Source organism: Agelaius tricolor, unplaced genomic scaffold (assembly GCF_023055355.1).
Source record: "Agelaius tricolor isolate 1412-34295 unplaced genomic scaffold, bAgeTri1.0.p SCAF_3, whole genome shotgun sequence".
Lineage (NCBI taxonomy): Eukaryota > Metazoa > Chordata > Aves > Passeriformes > Icteridae > Agelaius > Agelaius tricolor.
The window spans coordinates 14,243,517-14,268,200 of NW_027269263.1; the positions used below are offsets into that span (position 1 = coordinate 14,243,517).

Below are 24,684 nucleotides of genomic sequence, written 5' to 3' on the forward strand. Positions count from 1 at the left end.
CTGGATGGTCCTGAACTGCCTCAGTGCTACCAAAAGGCTTGGACTGGTTGTGAAAGACAACCAATACTTTCTAAACGGTGAGCAGAAATCCAGTGTTTGTTGCCAAAGACCTGAGGCAAGCACAAACCAAAGTCCGTTCACAGCAAAAACCTCTCTTGCCCATTTGCCACTGGGTGGAATCTCTGTCCATGCTCCATGAAGTGACCATGGAGCAGAGCTCCCAGAGAATCAAGGTCTGTTCTAACACCCTCCTGTACCTGAAGGCACAGCATTTCAAGAAAGGGCTATACTTATTTAAAAATTGCTCTCCCTCCAACACTGAGCATGGTGTGAACCCAACACAACAAAACCACATATTTTGCTTCCTCACTCCTGTTGGGCTGTTGACAATTTTCACCCTCTGAAGGGGTCTGGAAACTCCCACCAGTCTTAGAATATATGGAATGGGCCATTACATATTGTAATACATATATAGCTTCTGCTTCAGTCACACAGTTAGGCTCACCACCACAACACACCTGGAGTTTAAATGACAGCAGAGTTGCATTGTTTTGTTGTTGTTTTTTTGGTTGTACAATACCTTTTTTACCTTGAGCCAGTATCACCATATCTTGGACTTTCTTGTACCTATTCAGAGATTGCCGAAGCTCTTCTATCTTCCGGTCCTAAAATAAAAGGAAGTTGTGACTGTGCTTCCTCCCCAGAAATAAGAAGTACAAATACTAGATCCTTTAGTTTAACTGGCTGTGAGACTAAAAGAAATGGGAAGTGTGGATGGGACAGGACTCAGACTGCTGAGAGGCTTTGAAATATCAAAAGGTGTGTTTAGCAAAAGCTATCATCTGGTTAATCACCAGAACTGTCCCAGCCTTGAAAGTGGATTTCAGCTCCCTTATTAAGCCAAAGGTAGAGCATAATAAATTTGCCATGTACAAAGGATTTAGAGCTTTGGTGATCAAAAGAAAACATCCTACAAAATGCACATGCACATGAAAGCATAAAAACCATGCATGAAAATAATTCATACTTCACAGAAAAGCTGTTTTGGAAATGCAGCCTGTGATCTGGCACTTATATGGAGATCCTTACATTTGCAGAACACAGTGCAAATTAACCACACTGAACTCAACAGTGTAAGGACTCTGAACAGATCCTGTGCACAGGCACAGAGCTCATAAATGCTCATAGCCCCTGAAAGGCACCACAGTGCTTCTGACTGCAGAAAATCATCGACTTTTGTACAAATCTGATTTTTTTGACTGCAAAAAATCATTGATTCTTACAAATCTGTTTTTTAGTTGAATAGTGAAAAGCTCACATGTGAAGGTTTTCTTAGAGATTTAAATCAACCTGATGAATGATTACTGAAAAAATAATGACTTTGCTACCTTCTCTTCATTTGCTGCCATTAGAGATTCTACCGCCTTCTTCATTTTCTGTACCTCTATATCTAAAAACACAATACAGTTCTCCAAGTCAATTTAAATAAGACAGTGTAAGGAAGTAAGAAAAACAAAAAATCTAGAAGCAACTCAGTAATATCTGAAAGTAGACTGACATAGTTACAGACAAAACATAAGCCACTTAAATTCTTTTTTAGATGCAAACACAAAGAAGGAAAGTAGTTTTCTTCAAAACCTCTGCTCTGACATTTTTATCAAGGAAATTATGAAATCCAAGAAATTTCCTTCCTCCCCCCACCCCTCTCCAAGCCTTACAAGAATGGAAAACTCAAGAGTAAAACTACTTCTTGACTTTTACTGTGTCAATCTTTAAAATAACCAAATACCTTCAAAACAAGAAGTTCAAAATAAACAAGATACTACATTTGGAATGCAATAAAACACATCCTCAGTACAACAGTCAATGACCACCCCAACCAGCATCTCTCAAATCCACTCAACAAAGGCAGGTGATGAATGGATGTGATGAAGGAAGGAAGCATCGTGCAGAGATGCTCAGCCCTCATCCAGCATGGATGGAGCAATGAGGAGGGCACAGTGGAATGACACAAGTGTTTGCTGTGATGAGCAGTCATGCTGGAATATTACATGGCAGTTCAGGCCTGGGAAAGGTTCCTAACACAGACAACAGTGCTTCATCTATAATCCTTATTTACCAAGAAATATAAATACATGGGAACATGTTCTGCAGGTGTTCTGGGCTAGGAATTCAAAAAGAATGGAAATAATCTCCATTTTTTCCCTAAAGATTTACCTTGCATGAATGAGGTATAAGTCAAATTTCACTACAAATGTAGTCAGGTAGCCAAACTCACAGGCAAAAAAGCCCTGTTTCAACTTCCTAAAAATTCATGGAAAGCAAACAGAGCAGGAAAAACATTCTCCTCCTTAATGAAATACAAGAAAAAAAGAGGCAGCCTGGCTGGCTTTCTAGATGAAAGACATTTAGACACATCGGGCTAAACCAGCACCTGATCCAGTTCCAGTGATTTTCCCTCAGTTATGCTGGCTGAAAATCTGCTCTGCTGGATTGCAACTGCATTTCACGAGAGGCAATTGCCTTGTGAGCCTTCCTATCCATGAGACCCAATCTTCCTTTATCTGTAAGCTTTTCTTCAGAAAACGTTGTGTTTCAAGTGTGATGCACTCACCCTTGTTCTCCAGTTTTACTGTAAGTGTAACTAAGGGTTATAGATGATGCAACCTAACTATGTTTGTTAAAGCAGTTTTGCAAACACATGCAGAAAGCTGGAAAGCACTTCTGGAATGCAAATGCTCATGGAAAGACACCAGCAACCTTACTTTTATCTTTGAGCTTCTTTTTACAATTTTCATCTGTGTGGGGAAAACCCATTGGATTGGAAATTAGCATGAAGGTTAATTATGACATGAAATAACTTTCAAGACATTACTGATACTTTACGAGTCAACTCTTCCTCACTTCATTCAGCTAATGAGGCAGATAATTTGTTATCTGGAAACAGCATTTCTTAATATCAGTCCAAGGCAGATAAAACATGTTTCATCACAGCAAAAGATCTTCTGCTGAGCTACACTGAAAACCATAAAGCTGAGGACCAGAGGGTAATGAGAGTTCAAGTAGTTCCCCAGGGGAAAAAAAGCCCTATATAAGTAGTCATGAATGCAATGAAGTCAGACCCTGTTCACATTTAAATGTTCTTTTAAAAAAAATGGAATCACAGTTCATTGTGATCACTTTTAGTGATCTTAGGCAGTGGTTTTGAAAACACCATTTCATGAAATAAAATGTGACAATCCACACACAGCATATTCCTCCTCAGGTCAGGGGAGGAGACTAATCTCTTGTGCATTTCTTTTTCTATAAAACATACTTTAAAAGCACAATTTTAAAATCAGCAACAACTATCAGTAAGATATATTTAGAATTGAAACTGCATCAGGTCAAAAAAGTCTGTGGAAAATTTCTGTGGTGTGTTAATTAAAAGTTTCTGGTTTTAAATCCTCAATCTAAGATTTCCACAAATAAATACTAATAGTTTCTTGTTTACAAGCCAATAAAAGAATTATCTAGCATGTAAATTTTTTGTGCTTATTCAAGCCTAATTAAGGTTTAGACTTAATGAGCACACAAATCCAGAATCAATCCTTGATTTCACCTACTTACAGCTAGGTCCACATCATACTTTGGTCTGCAGTATGGCTTTTCCCCTTCCTTACCAAGGAGTTTCCTTTTCAACACAATGCTTTTGGAGCATTTGTAGGAATTAGTTTTAAAATTTCTCAGCCAGTAGAAACTCTATATTTTGAGGCCCCACGCAAGCCATGTAAGGAGCTAATTAGGGATTTTTTTTGGTCTTGTTTAAATTTGACCAAGACCTTGCTGTGACAGAAAGTTTAGCACTTGCATCATCAACACCCTCTAAATATGTTTCAAGAGGTAAACATCAAGACAAAGTTCAGGAAAATTCAGGCTTTTATCACTTATTTCCTGCACAAGGAAATGTGACCTCAGATGAAGTGACTGAGGAGGACAAGGTGACAGTCTCCCTTTTTCTTACCTCTGTCCAGTATTTCAATCCCTTCTCCTTTCAGCTTGGAAACCAATTTTTCGTGCAACCTTTTCACCTCAGCTTCCTTCTGCTCCAGTTTGTCTTTCAGAGCTGACAGCTCATCCTGTAAGGACACAGAGCCACTCAGTGACAGCTTCCACAGGCAGCTGAGATGTTTCCACAATCCCCTCCTAGGAAGCACAGTGGACAGGTCCTCAGCTGGTGGAAGTGACTGAGGGCCCCTGACATATAACACTGCCTGAGGGTGCACCAAAGTGACTCTGAACTTCCCAACAGACTTCTGAGCTCACAACAGAGCAAATCAGGGGGTCTGTGGTCTGAAATTGGTGGTCTCGTGTATAATTGGAAAGAAACTTCACATCAAAATTTAAAGATGAAAGAGCAAAAGGGGGAAAAAAACAAACAGTTTTCTTATTTGTTAAACCTTGCAGATAGAAAAAATGCAGGTAAAAAGGCTGAATGCTAACATTTCCATACATTTTTTTTTTGTATTTATAGGGCATGTTGCATGTTCAAAGCTGAGCTATTCCAAAACTGTGCTTATACCAGGCTGAGGACAGTTTCAGAAATCACCACTGATTCTATGGAAGAAAAATCAATCACAACACCAGCAAGCACATGGACATGTACTGGAAAGCAGTTCAGACAAAAACGTGGTACCTCTGCCACAGTTTGGGTTTGCTGATCAAGCATGAGGAAAGAAAGCTTGGAGCTGAGATTCTTGGGAATAAGACAGATGGTGTTTGGGGGAGTTGGGGTGTATTAGAAAAATGCTGTCAAGTTTTAACTTAGATCTAACCATCTGCACTAGCAAGTGACTGGCACAGATCCATGCATTTAACTTTTTAAAATTTGAATCCTACCCAGTTTAGCAACATGTTTCTTTGATGTCCGAGGATATCCTGTGCAACAGCATCATCAAGACAGGACCCTTACTGCAACTGTACCCAACACTGAAAATTTAATTTGTTCAGTTTGTAAACAAAGCAAAACAAGGCAAGACTCATCATTTTGGCACTTACAGCTTCTAAATGACATTTCAAATCCTTAATGGAATAAACCAAACTAGAATACTGTGGCTTAGGTATTTTCCTGAGCTACCCTCGGATGATCTGTTGCAAATACATAGTGATGTTTGCAACCCAAACTATGGCCCAGCTACAGAATTTCCTGAAATTGGTTCCTGTTTGCTCTAAAACATCATTTTAAAAAAATAGATCAATCTTAAAACTGTCAAGAAATCAAAGCTTTTTCCACAACAGTGGCTGGGGAATAACTACAATTCTCCAGTGCTCCAAGTTGGCACTGATTATGATGGGATTTCTGCTAGTGCAGGCTCCATGCTGCTCCAAAACAAGATCATTTCTTGGACACTTGAGAAGCTGCTGTTATATCTACACACAACTAGAGCTGCATGTGGTTGTCAATGTGCATTTCTTTTCCTGAATTAGAAGTATGATATGCAAATTTACATGTGGGAGAGGGGACAGTATAAAAGAATCACTATTTCCCAGATAGTTTTCATGAATATATTTTCTCTAAAAGGGTGATAAAAAGTTCTGTTTGAATAATGGATGTAAGCCACAGACAAGGCAGTCTTTCCTTGGACGGGGAGTGATTTTAACCCAACTCTAATGCCATTATGTGTAACCTATGCAAGGTTCAGAGCAGGAAAATCCTCTCCTCTGCAATATAAAAGCTGTTTACAAGAATACCTACATAAAGAGCTTTCCACATCTAAGGAGGAAGGGCACACTGCATATCAACACACAGCAATTAATGAAGAACAGAGCATGACAGCACCATGCAGGACGGACCAGTAAAGGGTGGAACATGAAGGATTCAAAACAGGCCCAGCATTACCCAGAAACTACCACACCTTTAGCATCTGGCTTTTTTGCTCCATCCGCTGCTTTTCATACTGCATCTGACCCACTTTGATTTTCATGCTAGAAAGTTTGGCCATTAAAGACTGGTAACAGAGACAGAGGAGTGAGAGGAAACTAAAGGTAGAAAAGAGACAAGGCTAAATGGCAAAGAGAAGTTAGACACTTAGAGAAACAGGCTGCTAGAAGTACTTAGGTGAATGCTTCTGCTTCAGAAGTGGTTTGTTTTTAGTACATTTAGGAGAAAATAAATGCTGTTTTTAACCTGTTTTTAAAACCTGTTTTTAACCTAAGGCATACACCTTACATACTGCAACTGGTATTTCTTGACACACATGCAAAACAAAGGTCTAAACAGGTAATAAATTTATTGTTAACAGCATGGTATGTTACCCTTCATAAAAAACAATGCTCCAACTGAAAACCACAGCATGACATTTAGGAATAGCCACTGCTGCTAAGTGAGAGCCACGAAACACCAGGACCTGAGAGTGCTCAGGATTTTGCAGGGTGCAGGCATGGATCAGGGAAAAGAGTGAATTCCTAAAGCCTAATTTACACCTCTCTCTGCCTCCTCCCCTCAGCCTCACTTACTTTGGTTGTTTTCAGCTTTTTCTCATACTGGAGTCTTTCATTGTCCATTTCTCCCACCCTCAACCGCAATTCGTTTATTTCCTGGATCAAATCCTGAGTGGAGGGAAAAAGACAACCAGAAACAACAAAGAACTTCAGTAAACAAAACAGAAGAATAGCTATGACTGTAACAACAAGAAAAGCAGACATAAAAGGAACTCAGTACAAAACCACACTACCCAAATCCAGCACTAAATCAAGCAACTCAGAGCTCCCTAACTATCCAGGGACTGAATTTCTCAGTTTCTGTGTTACTGCACCGAATGTAAGAGGGCAGAGGACAAAGGGAGACATAAATTGAAGTTGTGTTCCCTGTGCTGAGGGCCAGGAAAGGCCTCCTGCTTCTCTGTTCAGCTGCCTGGAGCCCAGTACTAAGGATGGTCAATGGAAAACAGTGGCAGACGTCCTTCAACATGCAGCAGTCACCTCCTCCCCGCTGCAGTCCCTCCTGCCCCAGGCTCACCAGCCATCACCTGCTTTTTCAAAATATGAAGTGATCACACTGTAAAAAATCTGTGTTTCCACCATTTAAAAGAGCCCTCTCACTGAAGGCTGAACAGAGGGGCCATCACAGGTTTCTACAAGCAAAGGCACCTGCATTTAAGCATCAATGGCACCACTACAACTGGGCTTTCCAAATTCAGCCTGGCTTGGAAGAAACTCAGAGCCATCACAAACTCACATCTGAGCTCTTTAGGAGACCAGCTCGACCTTCTGGCCATCCTGATGGATCCTGCCAGGTTTGGGGTCAGACCTGAGTGCCCCCAGCCCCCTTGGTCAAACAAACCCTGAGTGTGACTGCTCCACCAAGCCTCCTCATCCTCTAGGTCAGAGAATGGTTTGGGTTGAGAGGGACCTTAAAGCCCATCCAGTTCCACCCCCTGCCATGGGCAGGGACAGCTTCCACTATCCCAGGTTGCTCAGAGCCCTGTCCAACGTGGCCTTGGACACTGCCAGAGATGAGGCAGTCACAGCTTCTCTGAAGAACTTGTGCCAGGACCTCAGCACCCTCAAGTAAGGAATTTTTCTGGTCATTATGTTTGCTTTCCTTCCTACATCTGAGGCAAATCCTATCCATGAGAAGCAATGCTGTACATTGAGCTAACAGCTCTAAGCACAATTTCTCACAGCTAATACTATAATTAACAGAGATTTATATTTATAAATTAACAAGCCAGCAGCTGACATTTAGAGGGTATTCAGGGGTCCCTGATAACACCTGCCTTTCAGCCCCACACCACACTTCCTAAGCTTACAAGCCTCTGGTTATTATTTTGTGCTTAATGAACCTGATGCTAAGAGAGCAGCATCTATATTTCTCCAGAAAGATCCAAGTTCAGTTCTCAGAACTACAAGGAAAGTGAAAATAGTGAACATTTTAATGCTTTTAGTAATTACTGCTTTTAATCTATGACTTTCTACTTCAGGTACACCTGAAATTCCTCGACAATTGATTTGTTTGGGGCTTTTCTCTCCTGCAGCATGATCCAATGTCTAAATATGTTGTGTGGAACTCACTGCTGAGGCTGTTCTCCACATATTTGTCACTTGAACTACATGACTTTAAAATACTCAGTGTGACACAGAAAACAGAACAATCTTGCAACCAGACTGGAGGTGATGGTGGATAAATCACAAAGAATTCCCTGTGAGTGAGCCAGTTTTAGCCTCTGGCTGCTGCTTCAAAGGCCTAGTCTGGCTATGGACTCCTTCCCAAATAAACTCCCTCGCAGGGTATTTTCTTACATAAACTCAGCCCAACTCAGACCACCCGTGTTCCTCAAGGAAAATAATGCTGGTGTCTGCTGAGAAGGTGGAAATACTGGAATAATTCAAAGAACAGAACAATTATGAATCTCTATTAAGTACACAATTAGCTTTGAAAAAGCTGGGTGTTTGTGAACATCTAGACAGCAAATCCTAGAGCACAAAGATCTAGCGAGGCATCTGTTTAGACAAAGAATGGGGAATATGAGTAACCAACCAAGCTGGAATGGGAAGTTGCAATGACAGACATAAGTAACAAATGGATAATATGAAGGATTTAATCAGAATGGTAATTCTCTAGGAGACAGTAGCTGCACAAGTTGTCAGACATCAAATTTTCTCTTTTCCCTAAATAAAACCAGAAGCAATATTCACAGTTTTGCTTTCCTAGTCTGGGTATGAATCTTTTTCCATTTCAATCACTCCACATAAATGCCATAATGTGTTTTAGGGTCAAATGTTTTAAATATTCATTTAAATACTCAGCTCTTCTAAAATAATTGATAAACAGCAATATAATTAGATCAACACTGAATAAAATACTGCATACTTCTGAATAAGTACTGCCTCCAAAATATCTCTTAAGAGATTTTTTAAGGGTGAAGACCCTCCAACTAATTAGACATTCATATTTTCACTGAACCAAATGGAAATTAAGACATAATATCCCTTCCAACATTTAAGCCTAAGTGTTTTTACAGCTATAAAGTGTTGAAATAAAGAAGAAACAATATAATAACATATATCACACTAAATGATATCATTCTGGATTTCAAATAGAGGGAGAAATATTTTAGTAATAGTTCATTAGTTCTGGCATAAATATGCTTGATATAAATCCATATAGTCCCTAATTACAGTAACTACTAAATAAAATTTAGGTTATTTTTATCAAAGGCATTTAGTGTATTTCAAAGTATTTCAAAGAGAAAGGTCTTCATAGAAGATATGCACAGAGATTACAGATTTCTCTTGCACAGAGATTACAGATTTGCAGTTTGTGGTGTACTCCCCACACTGGAACCATTTTTCTGGGAACCTGTAGCTCCATGTCCACCTTCTTGGTAAGCTGAGCTGTGCTAGGAAGTTATGGACAGAGCCCATATGAGAAGTTATTTCTGATATGGGCTCTGCAGCTCAGGGGGGAAACAAAGAAAGAGAGAGTCCAGGAGAATTCTACAATATTCGGTAAAAATAAGGGTAGAAATAGAGGAAGCAAATCACTCAAAGCCCAGTCACGTTTGTTAGCAGTTCTGGAAAGCAGAAGAAACCATGGGGTGTTTGCAAATGAAGATAGCACAGAACCCAGGTCAGAAAGGACCTGCTCCCTGTGGTCATCTGGACCAAACCTTGCCTCCCCACAGTCATTTACTGCTGGTGCCAGCTCGTTTATCCCTCATTTGGGCTGCTTAGAGTAAGTGTCAGCCCACAGAGAGTTATTTGCTGTGTGCTGTGATTCATGAAAGAGCTGAGCTCTGTGTGGGCAGAGTCCCAGGAGAGCTGTGAGAGCAGCCAGCTCTTACACACACCTCCCACGGGTGCAGGAGACCTTCAGTGATTCCCTCCACCCTTTCCCCTGCCAATTTCTCATGCACAGAGCTTGTCTGCTCTACAAAATCAGCTGCTTTGAAGGCAGTGCTGTGATCCTGTCACATAACACCTGTTACCAACTAGAGGCAAAGGTAACAGGAAGCAACAGGAATCCATTCCAGAGCTTGGCAGTGCCCAAGGAGATGTGCTGCACTGCAGGAATGAACAATACTGTCACTACCTAAAGAATCACTTCCAAACCTGAAAGTGATATAAGTCATTAGTTTTCAACCTGTGGCTTTCTTTGGGTCTGCAGATTACTTCAGAGAGGCACAAAGAGCAATCCAAAAGTAAGACTGACTTCTGTTTTTGTGCTTGCAATACAATGAGGAATGGTGCTTTACTGGAAACTGAGCAATTGGGAAACCACTGGCAGAAGTGCAAAAGGCAATTTTGTGTCCTGTCATGACAATATGGCTCTTTCCTTCTAGAAACAAATGACACCTGGAACATCCACAATCATAACAAACACCTAACATTTCAGCTCATTTATAAATCCAGAACTGGAAATTTTGTTCTGCTTCACAGGCAGGCTCTGAGGTATTTCTGATATGGGCTCTATCATCCTGTCAGGACAGCTGAGCTGATACTTGGAGTTTCCTGGGTTTGCCCACCTGCTTTGAGCCTTTCTGGCTTGTAACATGAGCAAGGTTCAGCTACACAGACCTGCAGCACAGAGTGAAATGCCTCAGGAGAGTGCTGCCAAGGATGGCAGCTCCACCTGGCTCTGTTCCCCCAGCCTCTGGTCCTGGGCTCCCATAAGGCTGGGGTCTGAAGCCAGGCTTCCCAAGAGCCTCACAGTGAGTCAGCTCTGTTGGCAACCCCAAAAGTTCTGCTCCTGTGCAGCGTCCCTGTACATGGATGCTTTTGGTACTTGCCTTAGACATGCCTTACTCAGCAGGTGACAGTTTTATGTGGGTCAGGAGAGTGCAGTATGTTCATGATTTTATTAAAATCTAACCTAAATCCACCCCTCCTGAGACCTGACAGCCAGAATCAAAAATTGCCTTTGGAAGTCTTTCTTTGTAAAACCAGAATTTAACAAAGAGGACACTTTTTATTTTAAAAGGAACATGTTCTAACCTTAAAGATGAGTTCCCCTTCTTGCCTGACAAAAAAAAAAAATCCCAGAAAACGTTCAGGTAAGGTGAAGACACACACAGCTTTCACAGTTTATCCTGTTGGGGTTTACTCACCTCTGTGTCTCTGAATCTGTCCTCATAGTCCAATCTATCCTTCTCTACAGATGTAAGCTTTAATTTCAGAGTGGAAATCTCTGCCATAAGATCCAGCTTCTGAGTTTCAAGGGTTGTTCTGCTTAAAAGCTCCTGATTCAAGATAAAGAGGAAGAGAATGGAATTATTTACCCAAGGGGAAGAAATCAGTAATTTATTTTGACAGCTAAAGGTCTCTTTCATGGGGAATAGCATCACCCCCATCCTTGCACTATGTGAAGCCCTGAGACACAGCTATTATCCATCTGACAGATTCCAGGCACCTAGGATGCATCTGGGATCACAGGAGCACTATCATGGGCTGGCTGCCAGCACAAGAAAAAAGCCTGTCTGTCATCACAGTCGCTCTGGGCAGCAAGGAGTTGTGAGGGGAATCCACCCATCCTGCCAGAGGCTTTAATCTAAGGCTCTTGGAAGTTCAGTGGGGAAGGACTCAAAGGAGGGCAGAACTGGATTCCTGCAGCATAAAGCAGCACTGACATTACTAAGTGCAAAGACTTTAAAGCCAGTATGGCAGAAAATGATCCCTTAGTTAAGAGACATCAAGGGCTGCAACACCTTGAAGGGCACTGCTCTCACCAAAGCTTGTTAAAACAGAAGGAAGACAAGACAGCAGGACAGACATGGAGCTGTGACACACCTGCTGCAGCATCTCCTCTGTGGCATTCAGCTTCTCCCTGTGCTCCTCCAGGCAGAACTCCAGATCCCGGATCTTCTCTCCTTGGGCCTCCACCTGGTCTGTAAGCACACTTACCTGGAGAGCAGGAAAAAAGGGATGCATGTTTAACACCTTGCACCCGGGCCATATGTGTCAGCTGAAGAACTGCAGGTGAGCAACACTGCTGGTTGGGCCAAAGATTAACTGGGACCATGCAGGGAGAAAGAGGAGGAGGAGCAGAGCTCTGCAGTGGACACACCACTTGGCAAAGAAAACAGGAGAGGAGGGAAGGCTCTCCCCTCACACTTACTAGAATTTCAGCCAAAGTTCTGGCAGACACATTGCAATTCTGCAACTCCACTCCTCACTGGAGGTTTTCACAAGGGGCGCCTGCTGCATTTTACTGCCAATAATTATGCCTTTGCTGTGACAATACATTAACTCAACCCATTAGCTCCTGCCTTAACCACCACATAAACCTCACTGCTTATAGTTTATTCTCCTTCCCAAGTGATTGCACACAGTGTACCATAACAAGCACTTTCCCCTTTTCAGAACAATAAAAGCAGAGAAGGTTAAAACACACAGCCAGAGGCTGGATAAGACCGAGACAACATTTTTAAGACAGCAGACAGAGTCTCATTTTGCCTTTTCTGAATGAATTTTTTCATTTTCAACAGGCTCTTCCTGCAGTACTGCTGGGAAGGAGAGTGAGCTCAGTGCTGTCACAGCCCCTAGGCTGGGTCCATATCAGGGGATGCCTGTGCAGTCCAAGGGGTGTCAGGTACTCCTGGCTCCAACAGCAGGAGGAAGCCAGCAGTCAGAGCAGCCAGGGCTGACCCCATCCAGCCCAGCAGCAGGTGAGCAGGACCACCAAGGAGCTGCTTGTCTCCTTCTGCTGGCTGGCCAGTCCTGCAGCTTTTGTTACCTTTCCTAAGGACAGGACAACTGTCTCCTGATGCAGACACCATGTGAATGGCCCTGGGAAATGGTGATCTTAAGGATACACATGGATGTAAGCAGGTGGCTGCTCTGCTAACCAAATTCAAAGAGAACAGATACACAGACAGAAAGACCTTTAGATTTTTCCTGCAATCTAAATTCACACCTTTCTCTAATCTGGGTTAATTCTCACATACCAGCAAGTCTTCTGAACACTGTCTAAGACATCACAACTCCAAATAAATTCTCAGAGGTTTTATCACATACTTTCAGACAGTCTCATGAATGCAAGAGCAGAAAAAAATTATTTGGGTGACAACTCACTTGCAGAACAAGAGATTCCTTATCATTTTCCAGACGAGCCAGCCTTTCTTGATAAACATCTCCATTCCCGGATATGTGTCCATTAGTCTGGAAAAGACAACAAATATTGTATAGTCAGCTATTGTGCCACAGTATCATCCAACATTATCAAAACACTTAATGAGAGCATTTTTAGTCTACACAGTTTAAGAACATGTTTGAAATATTCTCCAGAAATATTATTCTCAAATAAACTGTCCACAAAGGACACATGACCACGATTCAGGAGAGAATTCTTCAGGGGCTTAAAGATGAGAAAGGAAGAACCTTCTGGTGACCCAGTTCTACAAAATTCACTTACTGTGCATTCAGCATTTTGCTAACAAAACTTGGACTCATTGCTACACAATGCTAAGCCATACTTGCAAAGAGACAAATACCCTGAGACATTCAGCAAGTGAAAAAAGCCAAACATACAATCTACAAAATGTGTATTATGCTTCTTGCAAGTCATACACACAGTCAGAGACATCCTTTTACATCAGGCACATTCTACTGGGTATGGGTGAATGTCTGCACTCTAAACACATCTCTTTGTAAAGCTGCCTGAGGCTAGAGAGAAACAAGAATACATGTTAATGCTATCAGAGAGTTCAGAGGAATCAGCAACTTTCTTCATAATAACTTCAATGCTCTTGAGCAGCGGGAAGGATTTTGTTCTATCCATATTCAAAGCTGTCTCAAAGCACTTCATGATCCAGGCCACAATCAGATCTTGGCTCAGAAAAGGAAGTCTTGTTCCCATCATGGCACAAATTGCTTAGAGGAGGCTGAGAAGCTGCTCTGAAATCCAGGGTATTCAGCAGAGACACCCAACAACGCTGAGGGGCCCTGATTTCCTCCTGAATGTGTGATGAAAAGAAATTGTGTGACTGATCCTTGTGCTCCCGTGAGCCTGCAGCACAACCCTGCCTTGAGAGGCCACCACCACTCAGGAGCTCCAAGCCTCCAGCTCCTGCTTTGAATCTCTCCTGATTACAGAAGATACCTCAGGAAACCTCCTGGCTAAAACTCCTTTTCTAAATTACATGTCTGGCCTTGGGGAGTGGTAGAAACTGCCTTGTTTGAGCCTGAAACAATGCAAGTCCCTCCAGCATCACTTAAAGATCTGACATAAAGCAAACAGGAGAAGGTAAAAGTGTCTCACCTCAGTGTTCTCAAGAAATCAGGCTGTGTCCTGGCAGTACTGCTGAACAGTACCAAAAGTGTCTCACGAGCATGGAATTTCACTTGGTGACCATAATATCTCCCCCAAAATTTGCTCCAGCAGACTAAGAAAGGATGCTCTTTAGTACTTTGTACCAGTACCTCATCACAATGATCTAACTTATGACCCTGTATCCGAATTTTTAGCAGCACAATACTAAGCCACCTGACCATGCAGACACTAAATCCCAGAGCAAAATTCCTCTAAACTTCTGAGTTTGCCATATCTTCCCTCTGACCTCTACCAGAATTTAGCTCATGCCATTCAAGATCAGTGAGATCTTCCATTTTGTAACACTTCAATTTAGGTGAAAGAATTCAAAATGAAATAAACCTTTCAGCTGTTCAACCAGTAGACTATGATTCAGATTTTGTGACCTGAGTTGTTTGTGAAAACAGAACTGAGGGTTTTATCTACTTCTGCTGCTCTGCAGCTCCATTGTCCTTTAAGAGCTCCAGTACATCTCAAGCACTTACCCAGCCTGTATAAGAACAGAATCTGTATTTTGTAATACACAACACATTTATCAGTCCAGTGCATGTGTCTGATGTGGAAAAGTGGTATCCATCCCTCTCTACAGGCAGCAGAGCTGCAAAGACACTTTTCCATGCTGCTGGGGCTAACATGGAATTCCTTGCCAAAGCACAGACTTGACTCCCTGCCTCTCACCACCACATCAACACCTGAACCACTGACCCTCCTGATAGCTCCAGTCAGTGTGACCAGACACAAATGAACTAAAACCAAAGACTGCAGGAAGAAAATGTAGGGAGGGAGGTCTTGGTTTCACAGCACGATTAAAATGTCTGTGAAAACCAACGAGGTGTGAAAGCAGAACGTTAGTCATTGTGCACAGCATCTTGCCAAGACACCTTTGTTGTTAAACTCCGCTCACATTTCTCAGGAAAAATCTGTTTGGCTCAGCACACCAGCTTTGGCTTTAAAGCAGGAGTGTTGGGAGAGGGAGAGTTCAGGCGGCAGCTGCACCCTGCCGTTAGAGAGAGGTGATGGGAATCCCAAACAGGACAAGTGAAAAGGCTCTTCTCCCACAAAACAAAAATTAGTGCTAATAGAATCACAGACTCCTTAAGGCTGGAAACCTCTAGAATCATCATCCCAGCCATCAACCACCACCATGTTCACCACTAAACCTTGTTCTCAAATGCCATATCCACACATTTTTTAAACCCTTCCAGGGAGGGTGAATCCGCCACATCCCTGGACAGTCTGTTCTAATTTTTAATAACTCCTTCAGGAAAGAAACTTTTCATAATATCTGACCTAATCCCACCCCGGCACAACTTGAGGCCATTTCCTCTCATCCCATCAAACACTTAGGGCAGTTCATCTATTCTTTGGGAGAAACGTTGCAGAGATGTCTTGGTTTTGCAAGCTGTGCAAAACCAAGATCTGGGTTTTGGGTGCAAAAGATCTCTTTTCTGGGTATTGCCAGTAATATTTTCTAAAATCTGCATAAAACCAGACCTCCTGTAGCACACCAAACCCAGAAAATTCTGTGTACAACACAAGAATTGTTTGCTTTTTGCCTGAAGTGTTGTAACTTCTATATAATACCTGTGACTGACTCTTAAGTTGAGGTATGAAAAGGCAAGAAAGCTTCTGATTTTGGTTTCAGTGGAGAAAACAATGATAGTTGGAGAATGGATGATAGAGAAAGACCATGGCAGCTATTTCCAAGAGCAGCAGCCTGAGCACTGCTTAGAGTGGTGCACAGACCCAGGACCTGCAGGCACTGGACACACGACACCTTCACAGATCTTCGCTCTGGACTGTCTTCACAGGTAAAAAGCAGATTCCTGACATGATATTCTTCCCAGAGAGATAAGGAAGGAAGAGGGGAGATAAAACATATGAGAAGAACAGAGCAATAATGGTAGTGAGCAGGACTGAAGAGAAATTGAGCAGGAATATGCTCAAACACTGGATTTAGGAAAGCAGTGCATTAGGAGATGGAGTGGAGGGAGGCCCAGTGGGAAGGAATGGGCTGCAGAGAGGTGTGAAAAATGCCAGGAGATCTGGTGTGTGCAAAACCTGGGTGAGCAACACTCAAGTGTGTCTCTGAGGAGCATTTCTCCACCAGGGAATCTGCATCCTCCCCTACAACTGAGCCCAGCACTCACCCTGCAGAGCAACAGCTCCTCTTTGGGGGGGGGGGGGGGCGGGGGGGGGGGGGAAGAAAAGAAATAAAACAGTAAGAGAAGCAAAAAAGAAAAGCAAATATTTGATTGAACAGCAACTGACAGCAACTGCAAGCATATTTAGGGCGCTTGGTAGTTCTGGGTCAAATTGGTATCATTTAAGTCTATAAAGGATTAACATACTTTAGTAGCTGTGTAAGAAAGGCTTTCCATTTCCCAAAGAAGGCTCTTTTCATCAGTAACTTAAAATCTATCTTCAGTTAAGATTTTGCTTGTGTTTTCAATGTTAGTGATTAATTGCAAAACACTATATGGGAAGAGAATGCAGATTTACCAATACTGATTTTAATCCTAAAAACAAAGTAACAGTTGTCACAATGCCACTGAGGCTTCACAGAAGTTTGAGGTCAAGCATTTACTTAAAATGCCTTGTAAGATCAGACCCAGTACACTTATAAACTCTACAAGATCAATCCACTGCTAATCTGTTAAACACGTGTGTAAAGCTTTGTCTGTAATCATCTAAGTGTAAAAAATCCACGCTGCTCTGGAGGGAATTATTCCTGTAGCAAGTAGAAGCATCACCAAACTTTCACAGCTTGCCTGGCTTCAGTCTTTAATCCCTTTTCCCTGGAGCTGAGTTAGAATTCCAAACCACAGGAACGTTTCTAGTGGCTGCTGGTTTAAACCTAATAATAAAAAAATAAATTAAAAAAACCATTTCCTCTCAGTTGCTGAATTCTCCTTTCAAAAATAAACCTAATTTTTAGCTTACCACAGCTGATACCCTCATTTTCCTTCATTTTCTCTTCTGCTTTGGAGATGAAATAAGCAGCACAAATCACACTGCTCTTGCTGTATGTGCAGTTTGGTTTGTATAGAAGGAGCTGCAACTCCACAGCATCATTTCCCTGCACAGCAGATTGCACTGACTGTTTTGACCACCACAGTCAAGTCAACAGTTGGGCAAGTGAGCCTTTCCCAACACCTCTTTCCTGACCATCTGGAGTAAAATTAGAGCTCATCAACATGCTTACGTGCTTCAGATCATTACAATACACATTACCTATGCTCAGTTAAACAAAGCTGCTGCTGTTCTGCTTGTTCCCTCAGCTTTGGAGCCCCTTGCAAGAGGGCTCCTCCAGTCTCAGCTACCTCAGCACCAACTGGGCAGAGCCTCCTGGTTTCCCAAGCCAAGTACCCACTACCGGTGATACAGACCCGTGACAGCTTTCCTCTCTGTCAGCATCAATCCCATCCCAAATTCATACTGCTCATACTGTCTGAGCTGGTGTGTAACCAGTTCATGTGGGAGCCCACCTCTGCCCTCCCAAACCAGCCTCTCCTGCATTTCCCGCTTCCCTGCTCAGAATATTTGCAGCCTTTTCCACATACTCCAGCAGCAGAGCTACTGCAAAGCTTTTCCTAAAGTTTGCAGGTTACTTCCTCCCCAGAGAATAAGAAGGGGAAAAATAAAAACAACCACACACCCACTCAAAACCCCCCACATGATATTTTAAAAAATAAAAGTGAATTCTGAAAGAAAAGCAGCTGAACACAGCCCTTCACTCTGAGGCATTTACCTGAAACATTTTGTAAGCATAAATAACACGCTGCTGAGCAGGGAAGCTGCAACCTTTCCACAATATTCCGTCTCCTCAAGAGCAGCCCAGCTGGTGCCTGGTGCAGGAGAAGGATGAGAGGCTCATTCCCAGCGTTGCCCAGCTATGGCTTGTCACTGGGAGAAACGCAGGAGCCAGCACAGGCAGAGATCTCCTTACCTTATTTAGCCAGACGCAGTGCCCGTGAATGTCCCAGCTATACTCCATGCTGGTCATGACTGCTTTCATGCATTCACGGACGCCAGAAGCCGCGGCCGAGGGCTCGGGGCTCCTCGGAGCCGAGGTTAAGTGACAGCGGGTCCCCTTGCCCAGCCGAGGATGGAGGCGAGCGGAGTGGGAGACGTGGGAAGCAGCAGCAGCAGCAGCAGCGCTCCTCAGGCGGAGCGGAGCGAGCGGCTCTGGGGAATTAACACATCAAAGCCCGGCACGAAACTCCTCCAGCCCGGCACACACGGGAGGGGGATGCAGGCAGGGAGGTGCAGAGCAGCACAAACCCGACCGGCAGCAAGGAGAGCCGCACGCAGGTGGCACCCGGCCACCTCCACCCTGGCTCTTGTCACCAGCGCAGCTCCCTCCTCCGGACCCTCCCGGAAAGCATCCGACCCAAGAGCACAGGAGAAAAGAGCAATTCCCACCCCTTCACCTGAGCACAAAGTAAACAGCAGGAGGGGCTTTCCTAGTAATTGTAAAAGCTACAGGAACACATGCAATTAATTCACGTATAGACGCCAAGAAAAATGGAAGAAGTTGACTCAGCTGTGCCAGGTCTCACAAGTGGCTTGTCCCAAGTTTATGTCATACTTCAGAGTGATGTAAGAAGCAACAATAACAACCAACCTCTGTCCTCGGGTTCAGGTTTCAATTGACCCACTACCAGCAGCAGCATGACAAATTCTTAGTATTTTTGACCACAGAGCCCAGCTCTGAGAGTCCTCTGATTATCTCAAAAACCTGTTTTATTATTATAATGAAACGTCTGCAACTGCCATTGATAGAGAAAAATCTCAAAACCATAAATGCTGAAAACTCAGGAGATACCAGGAGCGCAAAGGACAAGCAGAAGCTGTGCTTTTTAAGCCAAACTGATTCATTTTGGATGGGAAATGGTGATTTTTGATGGGTTGTTCTAACTGCCAAAGAACTCATCCCTGATGCATGAAGATGTGACAGCAAGGCATACCATAAATGAGGCCATATTATCTTCCAGGGTTAAAAACACAGCAATCTGGATGATCACCTTTAGCAAGAAGCAGAGTCCTGTGTTTCCAGAACCTTGGGAGGTGAATCTCTCAGGGACAAAATGCATTGCCAGCAGGGAGTGGATGATGACAGGCTGACATGGTATCACAAGACTCCTTTCATACTGCAACTTGAGGAGAGATCCCAAACTGTTTGGTGGTAACAAACACCCTGGTGCCACGCATTAGCATAGGACCCTTTGATACACAAACTCAACATAAGCAGAAGCTGAATCAAATGACTGCACTGCACACCCACACCAGGATAATCAAACAACAAATCTGTGTTTGAAGACAAGATTTATTTTTTTCCCCATGAATAAGAGATGATTTCTGGCTAACCAAACTGCTTCTTCCACTTGGGAATTACTCTTGTCCAAATAGGTCAGTATATCTCTGTAAGATTACAAAGCTACGTCTATCCAGCAAGGTAAATTCCTCTCTGAAAGCTAATATCCCCTCATATTAACTCTCATTACTCCCAGCTACTCTCTGGAAGAACCAACTTAAAGGAGAAATGTCAAAATCTGAAGCTGGTCTGTGAGGCAGCAGCAACACATTGGATTGAATGAGCCACAATGGATACCTCAGCTCAATCATCATCCTCAGATGAGCTGAAAATGTTCTGTGGCTGGACTTGATGGTGATCTTAAAGGTCTTTTCCAACCTTAATAATTCTATATGATTCAAGAAACCTTTGGAGGCCATAAAGTTTTGCTTGACCCTAAAGTCAATTTTAGAAATTCACCTATGGAGTGAAAATAATTACTAAAATATGCTGTATAATATATATCTTTAAATTCAGAAAGTCACTTCCAAAGCTGCACTTGCTGTGGGTTTTAAAGAAAAAATATTATGTTATCCTGGCTCTTTCACTTCAGGGGCACATCCTTTAAAGAGGAGAAGGCACACACCAGGACCCACATACACAAGTTCAGATCAGAAGCATGGGGAAAATGGCTCTGAGGTGTGGGAAGGCACTGTCCACCCACTCCTACCCTTCACTCTTCTTTTTAACAAGACACAGTTGGTTTCCGCTTTCTGGGAAAGAAATTGCATAAGACGTATTTTTAAAAAAATGCAAAAAATCTCCCAACCACTTTCCAGAAAAGTAATAACCAGAAGGAAAACTGTCTCTTGTTTGTTTCAACTGAAGAAAAACTGGAGCAATGGTCATGGTTGGGAGCAAGGTTTGCGAGAATTACTCTTCAAGAGATGGATCTATCAGCTTCCAGCTGGACACAACAAGGTTGCCTTGGTCTTGGAAAATGTGGAGTTTTGTTTAAAATGGTTTTGCTACTGGTGCTGATGTTAGAGATTACTCACACACTGCCTGTACTGAAGCCAGAAGCTCCATTTTCACAGACTACAGCACATGCCTTATTAAGGCGCACATTGAAATACACCAAATATTTCTGCTGACCAAGAGTATCCTGAAAAAACTCCAGAACTTTGGAATTGTTATGATCTGGCCACGGATTTCAGGCCTGGTTCCTAGTGAAAGCAAGGAGCCCAAACATGTTTGAGCTCAGAAAGGTCTCAGTCCCTTTCCAGACTTGGAACAAATGGCCTGGTTTGTACTTTCACCCATGACATTCACCATTTGCACATGGAGACGTGAGCAGGGTTTCAGCAGCAGAGATCAGTTTGAGCTGCAATGACATGTTACAGTGAAACTGACTTCTCTGTGCAGCAGAGAGCGCATGTACAACTTTTCCCAGCTCCCCTTGGGGGCCACATGATGGATTCTGTTGGAAGAGCTTCTGTTGGAAGTGCCAGATGTCCGGGCACTGTATGTGCGCTCTGGTGTCACGTGGCCATCTGGCACGCGCCCGTTAAAAAACAAAAAGCAGCACGAGGTGTTTCAACCCACTGGCCCTTTTTTGAGTCTTTGCACACGCACACGCACACACACTGAGAGGAGCAGAAAGGAAGAGGATCAAGGACACATGGCAACCCATTCTGGAAGGACTGAATGCTCTGCCCTATTTTACAGAAACTTTGGGTAACTGCTGTCATGCCCTTTTGCCAATGTGAGCACCAGTGGTTTGGCTGCAGGAGCCGGGGGAGGATTTTTCTCCTGTGACACACTGTCTGGCAGCAGCAAACACTATTTTTGTTTTCCTCTGAGACACAAGAGGCTTGCTTACAGCCCCACATGGGATGTCACACACCAGTTCCAGCGTCCTAGGGGATGCAACTTCATGCATGGAGGATTAAACTAGTTTCAAACAAAGAAGGTGTCTGCCCTTCCTCTCTAAGGAGGGGCATAGCTGCAAAAAACCTTCCTGCAAATCATCCAGGCACTTCATCTGACACCTCCCTGCTCAGACAGGGACTGGTGACACCTGCAAATCCTGCAGCTGTAGCACACTGTAAGTGCAATGTTAAGTTTTTCCTACAAGGGGCTTTAAGGATGACAGAGAATACAGGGTACTAATTTGAGGCAGAATAAGGAATAATTGAGGCATAGATGGAATAGCAATTTTCTGCAATCTTAGGTACTCAGAACTCCTGCACATATTTTCCAGTGGTTGGGAGGCACTAAACTGAATGGTACAACAGAGCCCTTCGTCTCCCACTGAGCCCATGGGTGCAGTAAAAACCCACTGCTGTCTCACTGCCATGAGGTGATCCCCAATTTGCAGGTCTGAAGGGCCCCATTCCAAACCCCACCAGCCAGGCACCCCTAAATCACACATCTGCCATCACAAGGGACAATGATTGGTCTCCACCTCATTAATCTCAGCAGGCACTGCAGCCTCAGCCATGCTGCCAGGCCCCTTTACTCCAGAATAACCTGCAGGGAATCAGCACCACTAAACATGGCCTAGAGATGACTGTGAACACCATGGGAGAGTGCAGTTTCCAAGACTGTTTATTTGGCATATTTTTTGTTTATCAAGGCCATAGTTGCATGAAACCTGTGATGCCCACTGAGAGCAGTGAGCAGTTACAGCAATGTTCAGGGCTGTAAGTCACACAGGCAGGGAATGCTGATGTTAGCAGGAACTCTGCCTGTTTTAAAGATCTGACTTCAATGTCACTCCTGTTTCCTCCTCCTGATCTCAGCGTTGGCTGCCACACTTTGACAGTGGGGGCGAGATCCAAATCCCACTGGAGGCAGTGGGAGAGCTCCCACGTGCTTCATTAAGTTTCAAGCATTTCCAAATGCGTAGTTCAAAGCAAAGATTTAAAAAAGGAAAAAGAAGGCTCTTCCTTCAGATCTTTCTGCAAGGGCTACAGAAGCAAGTCCAAGGTGCCCATCTGTCCCTGCATTGCTGTGCTCAGCCCCCATGACAGCAGATGGCACAAAGGGTTGCCCAGTGCCAGCCGCAGCAAACACAGCCCTGCACCCGGCAGTCCTCTGGGCTGCAACTGAGTGCTCAGATCAATCCATTTGTTGAGATAAAAATGCCTTCTGCAAGATCAGCCATGACTCCAGGGAGATTGAGTCCTTCCCAGGGGGTGCAGTGCCCATCCTGGCAAGGGAGCAGGTGATGGTGGCCGTCTGTCCCCACAGCAGTGGCACAAGGAACACAGAGCCAGCACAGTCCTGGAGCAGCCCCAGCCTCCACCAGGGCTGGCACCCCCATTTCAGCAGCACAGTGTCACCTTGGCCAACACCCAAAGTGTGACACAGCAGGACCTGGCCACAGCTGCAGGATGGATTTGACAGGATGTGTGGCAGTGCCCACCCACAGCTGTCACTGTGACAGCTGCGGTGAGCCTGGCTCAAAAACCAAAGTGTGGTCTCTGGGAGCAACTCCTGACTTCCACTGCTGGAGCTTCTCCAAAACCTGCACACACCTGGACCTCTGCAACACAAACCCTGCCACACACCACGAGCACAAGGACTCTTCCTTGGCCCTGCTTGGAAGTCACCAGTCACAGGGCATCTGGAGGCAAAACCAGCAGTTTCTTCAAAAATGATGCTGTTTTAACTCACCTTTTGCTAAGTACAACATTTTATTTCCCAGGGCAGTCTTTGGGTAACCTACAATTGTTGATTTTTTTGGGAAAACTAAGTCTTGGCGAAAGAACTGCCTTCTCAGTTATATTTCTGTGTATTTTTAAAGTAAGGTGACAAAAACTGGCTGATTCACAAACACAGAAAATAAAAGTTTGGTTTGGTATTCAGATTGAAGGGATGCAGAGCTTACACCATTCCCTTATGTTATAAATCAGGTGAGGAAGCTCAGTAATAACACCGATTCCCATGAAAAAAAAAACACTGCCAAAAATGCTTTTTACTGAAAAGTATTCAAAACAGCTTCTTTTCTCCCACCTAAGCATCTGATTCTTAAAAAAAAGTCTTTCCTCAGTCCTCTGAGATGAAACTGCAGTTACCAAGTATTGTTTGCTCCCTAGATTGAGGTACAGTGGTACATCAAAGACAGCAAAGACCAACCCACTGCACGAGGCATTTGACCAACAGCTTTTCCAAGACTCCACAGGAGTATCTCCAAAACAAAATCTCTTCCCTGATACCCACTCTAAGCTTTATAAACAGCTGTGTGAAACAGAGCCAGTCTACCCAACACCCAAAATGAGCCTGGTAGAGGTAGAACAAGGTGAGACTGTACCATTTGACTTTGGAGCCATTCGATGAGAGCCTCTGCCGTGGAGTCTGGGACCTGGCAGCGCAGCCCCTCCCTCTCGTCCGCCTCCATCACCTCCAGCAAGCCCCGCAAGTCCTCCACGAGGTGCAGCGCCCGCAGGCCCCCCATGAATGGGGAAGTGGGGGACTGGCAGTCAAAAATGCCATTGGAGTATTCCAGAGCCTTGGAACCTGCAGGGAGCAAAATCACACGGGGTCAGGCACAGGGGCACAGGACGAGGGTTGGGTGCACCCCGAGGCTGGGGAAGGGCGGGGGGTGTTCCTGGCAGGGTTTCTCCCAAGCAAACTCAGCACTAGTGCCTGGGGAGGGAAGCTCCAGCAGGAACAAAATGAGCTGGTCCTCAGGGAATGGGAATGCCACACCTGCCCATGGGGCTGAGGCATGGGCTGGGCTCCTGCTCCCCGAAATGAATTCCCAAGGCAGAAGGTGCTGCCAAGGATGGAACATCCTCTGCCAATGCCCTGAGTCACCCTGCAGGCACTGAATGATCCAAGTCACATTCCACTGATGGTGTCCAGAGGAAACCATGCCCTGCATTTTCCATGCAGGAATACATTATGCTGCTCCAAGGCACTGGAAATTTTTCAAAATAATAAAAAAGATGAAGATAAATTAAAAGACCAAATCACTTCTGCACAGGAATAAATTTTAAAACCAGCAATTTGACACAGTAGCACTGACATTTGCATGTTAATAAAGAGAGAAATCTCTCATTTGCATAAACTCACAGGATGCATATTTGACCTA

General features: G+C 43.8%; 1 protein-coding gene across 15 annotated transcripts in view; it reads right to left on the bottom strand.

The window, feature by feature from the left end:
* Positions 1–24,684, bottom strand: part of PPFIBP1 (PPFIA binding protein 1) — a 102,057-nt gene that overhangs the window by 21,323 nt on the left and 56,050 nt on the right. For 8 of the 15 annotated variants that reach the window (XM_071422573.1, XM_071422575.1, XM_071422572.1 and 5 more), the window contains 10 exons: positions 23,902–24,107; positions 13,051–13,137; positions 11,767–11,880; positions 11,088–11,219; positions 6,496–6,588; positions 5,895–5,987; positions 4,004–4,118; positions 2,766–2,798; positions 1,389–1,450; positions 581–665 (listed from right to left, as the gene is read on the bottom strand). In XM_071422573.1, the coding sequence (XP_071278674.1) occupies positions 581–665; positions 1,389–1,450; positions 2,766–2,798; positions 4,004–4,118; positions 5,895–5,987; positions 6,496–6,588; positions 11,088–11,219; positions 11,767–11,880; positions 13,051–13,137; positions 23,902–24,107 (1,020 nt within the window). Of the gene's footprint in view, positions 1–580; positions 666–1,388; positions 1,451–2,765; positions 2,799–4,003; positions 4,119–5,894; positions 5,988–6,495; positions 6,589–11,087; positions 11,220–11,766; positions 11,881–13,050; positions 13,138–18,236; positions 18,471–23,901; positions 24,108–24,684 lie in introns of those variants that run through there. The other 7 variants (XM_071422580.1, XM_071422584.1, XM_071422585.1 and 4 more) reach the window with 5 other exon arrangements.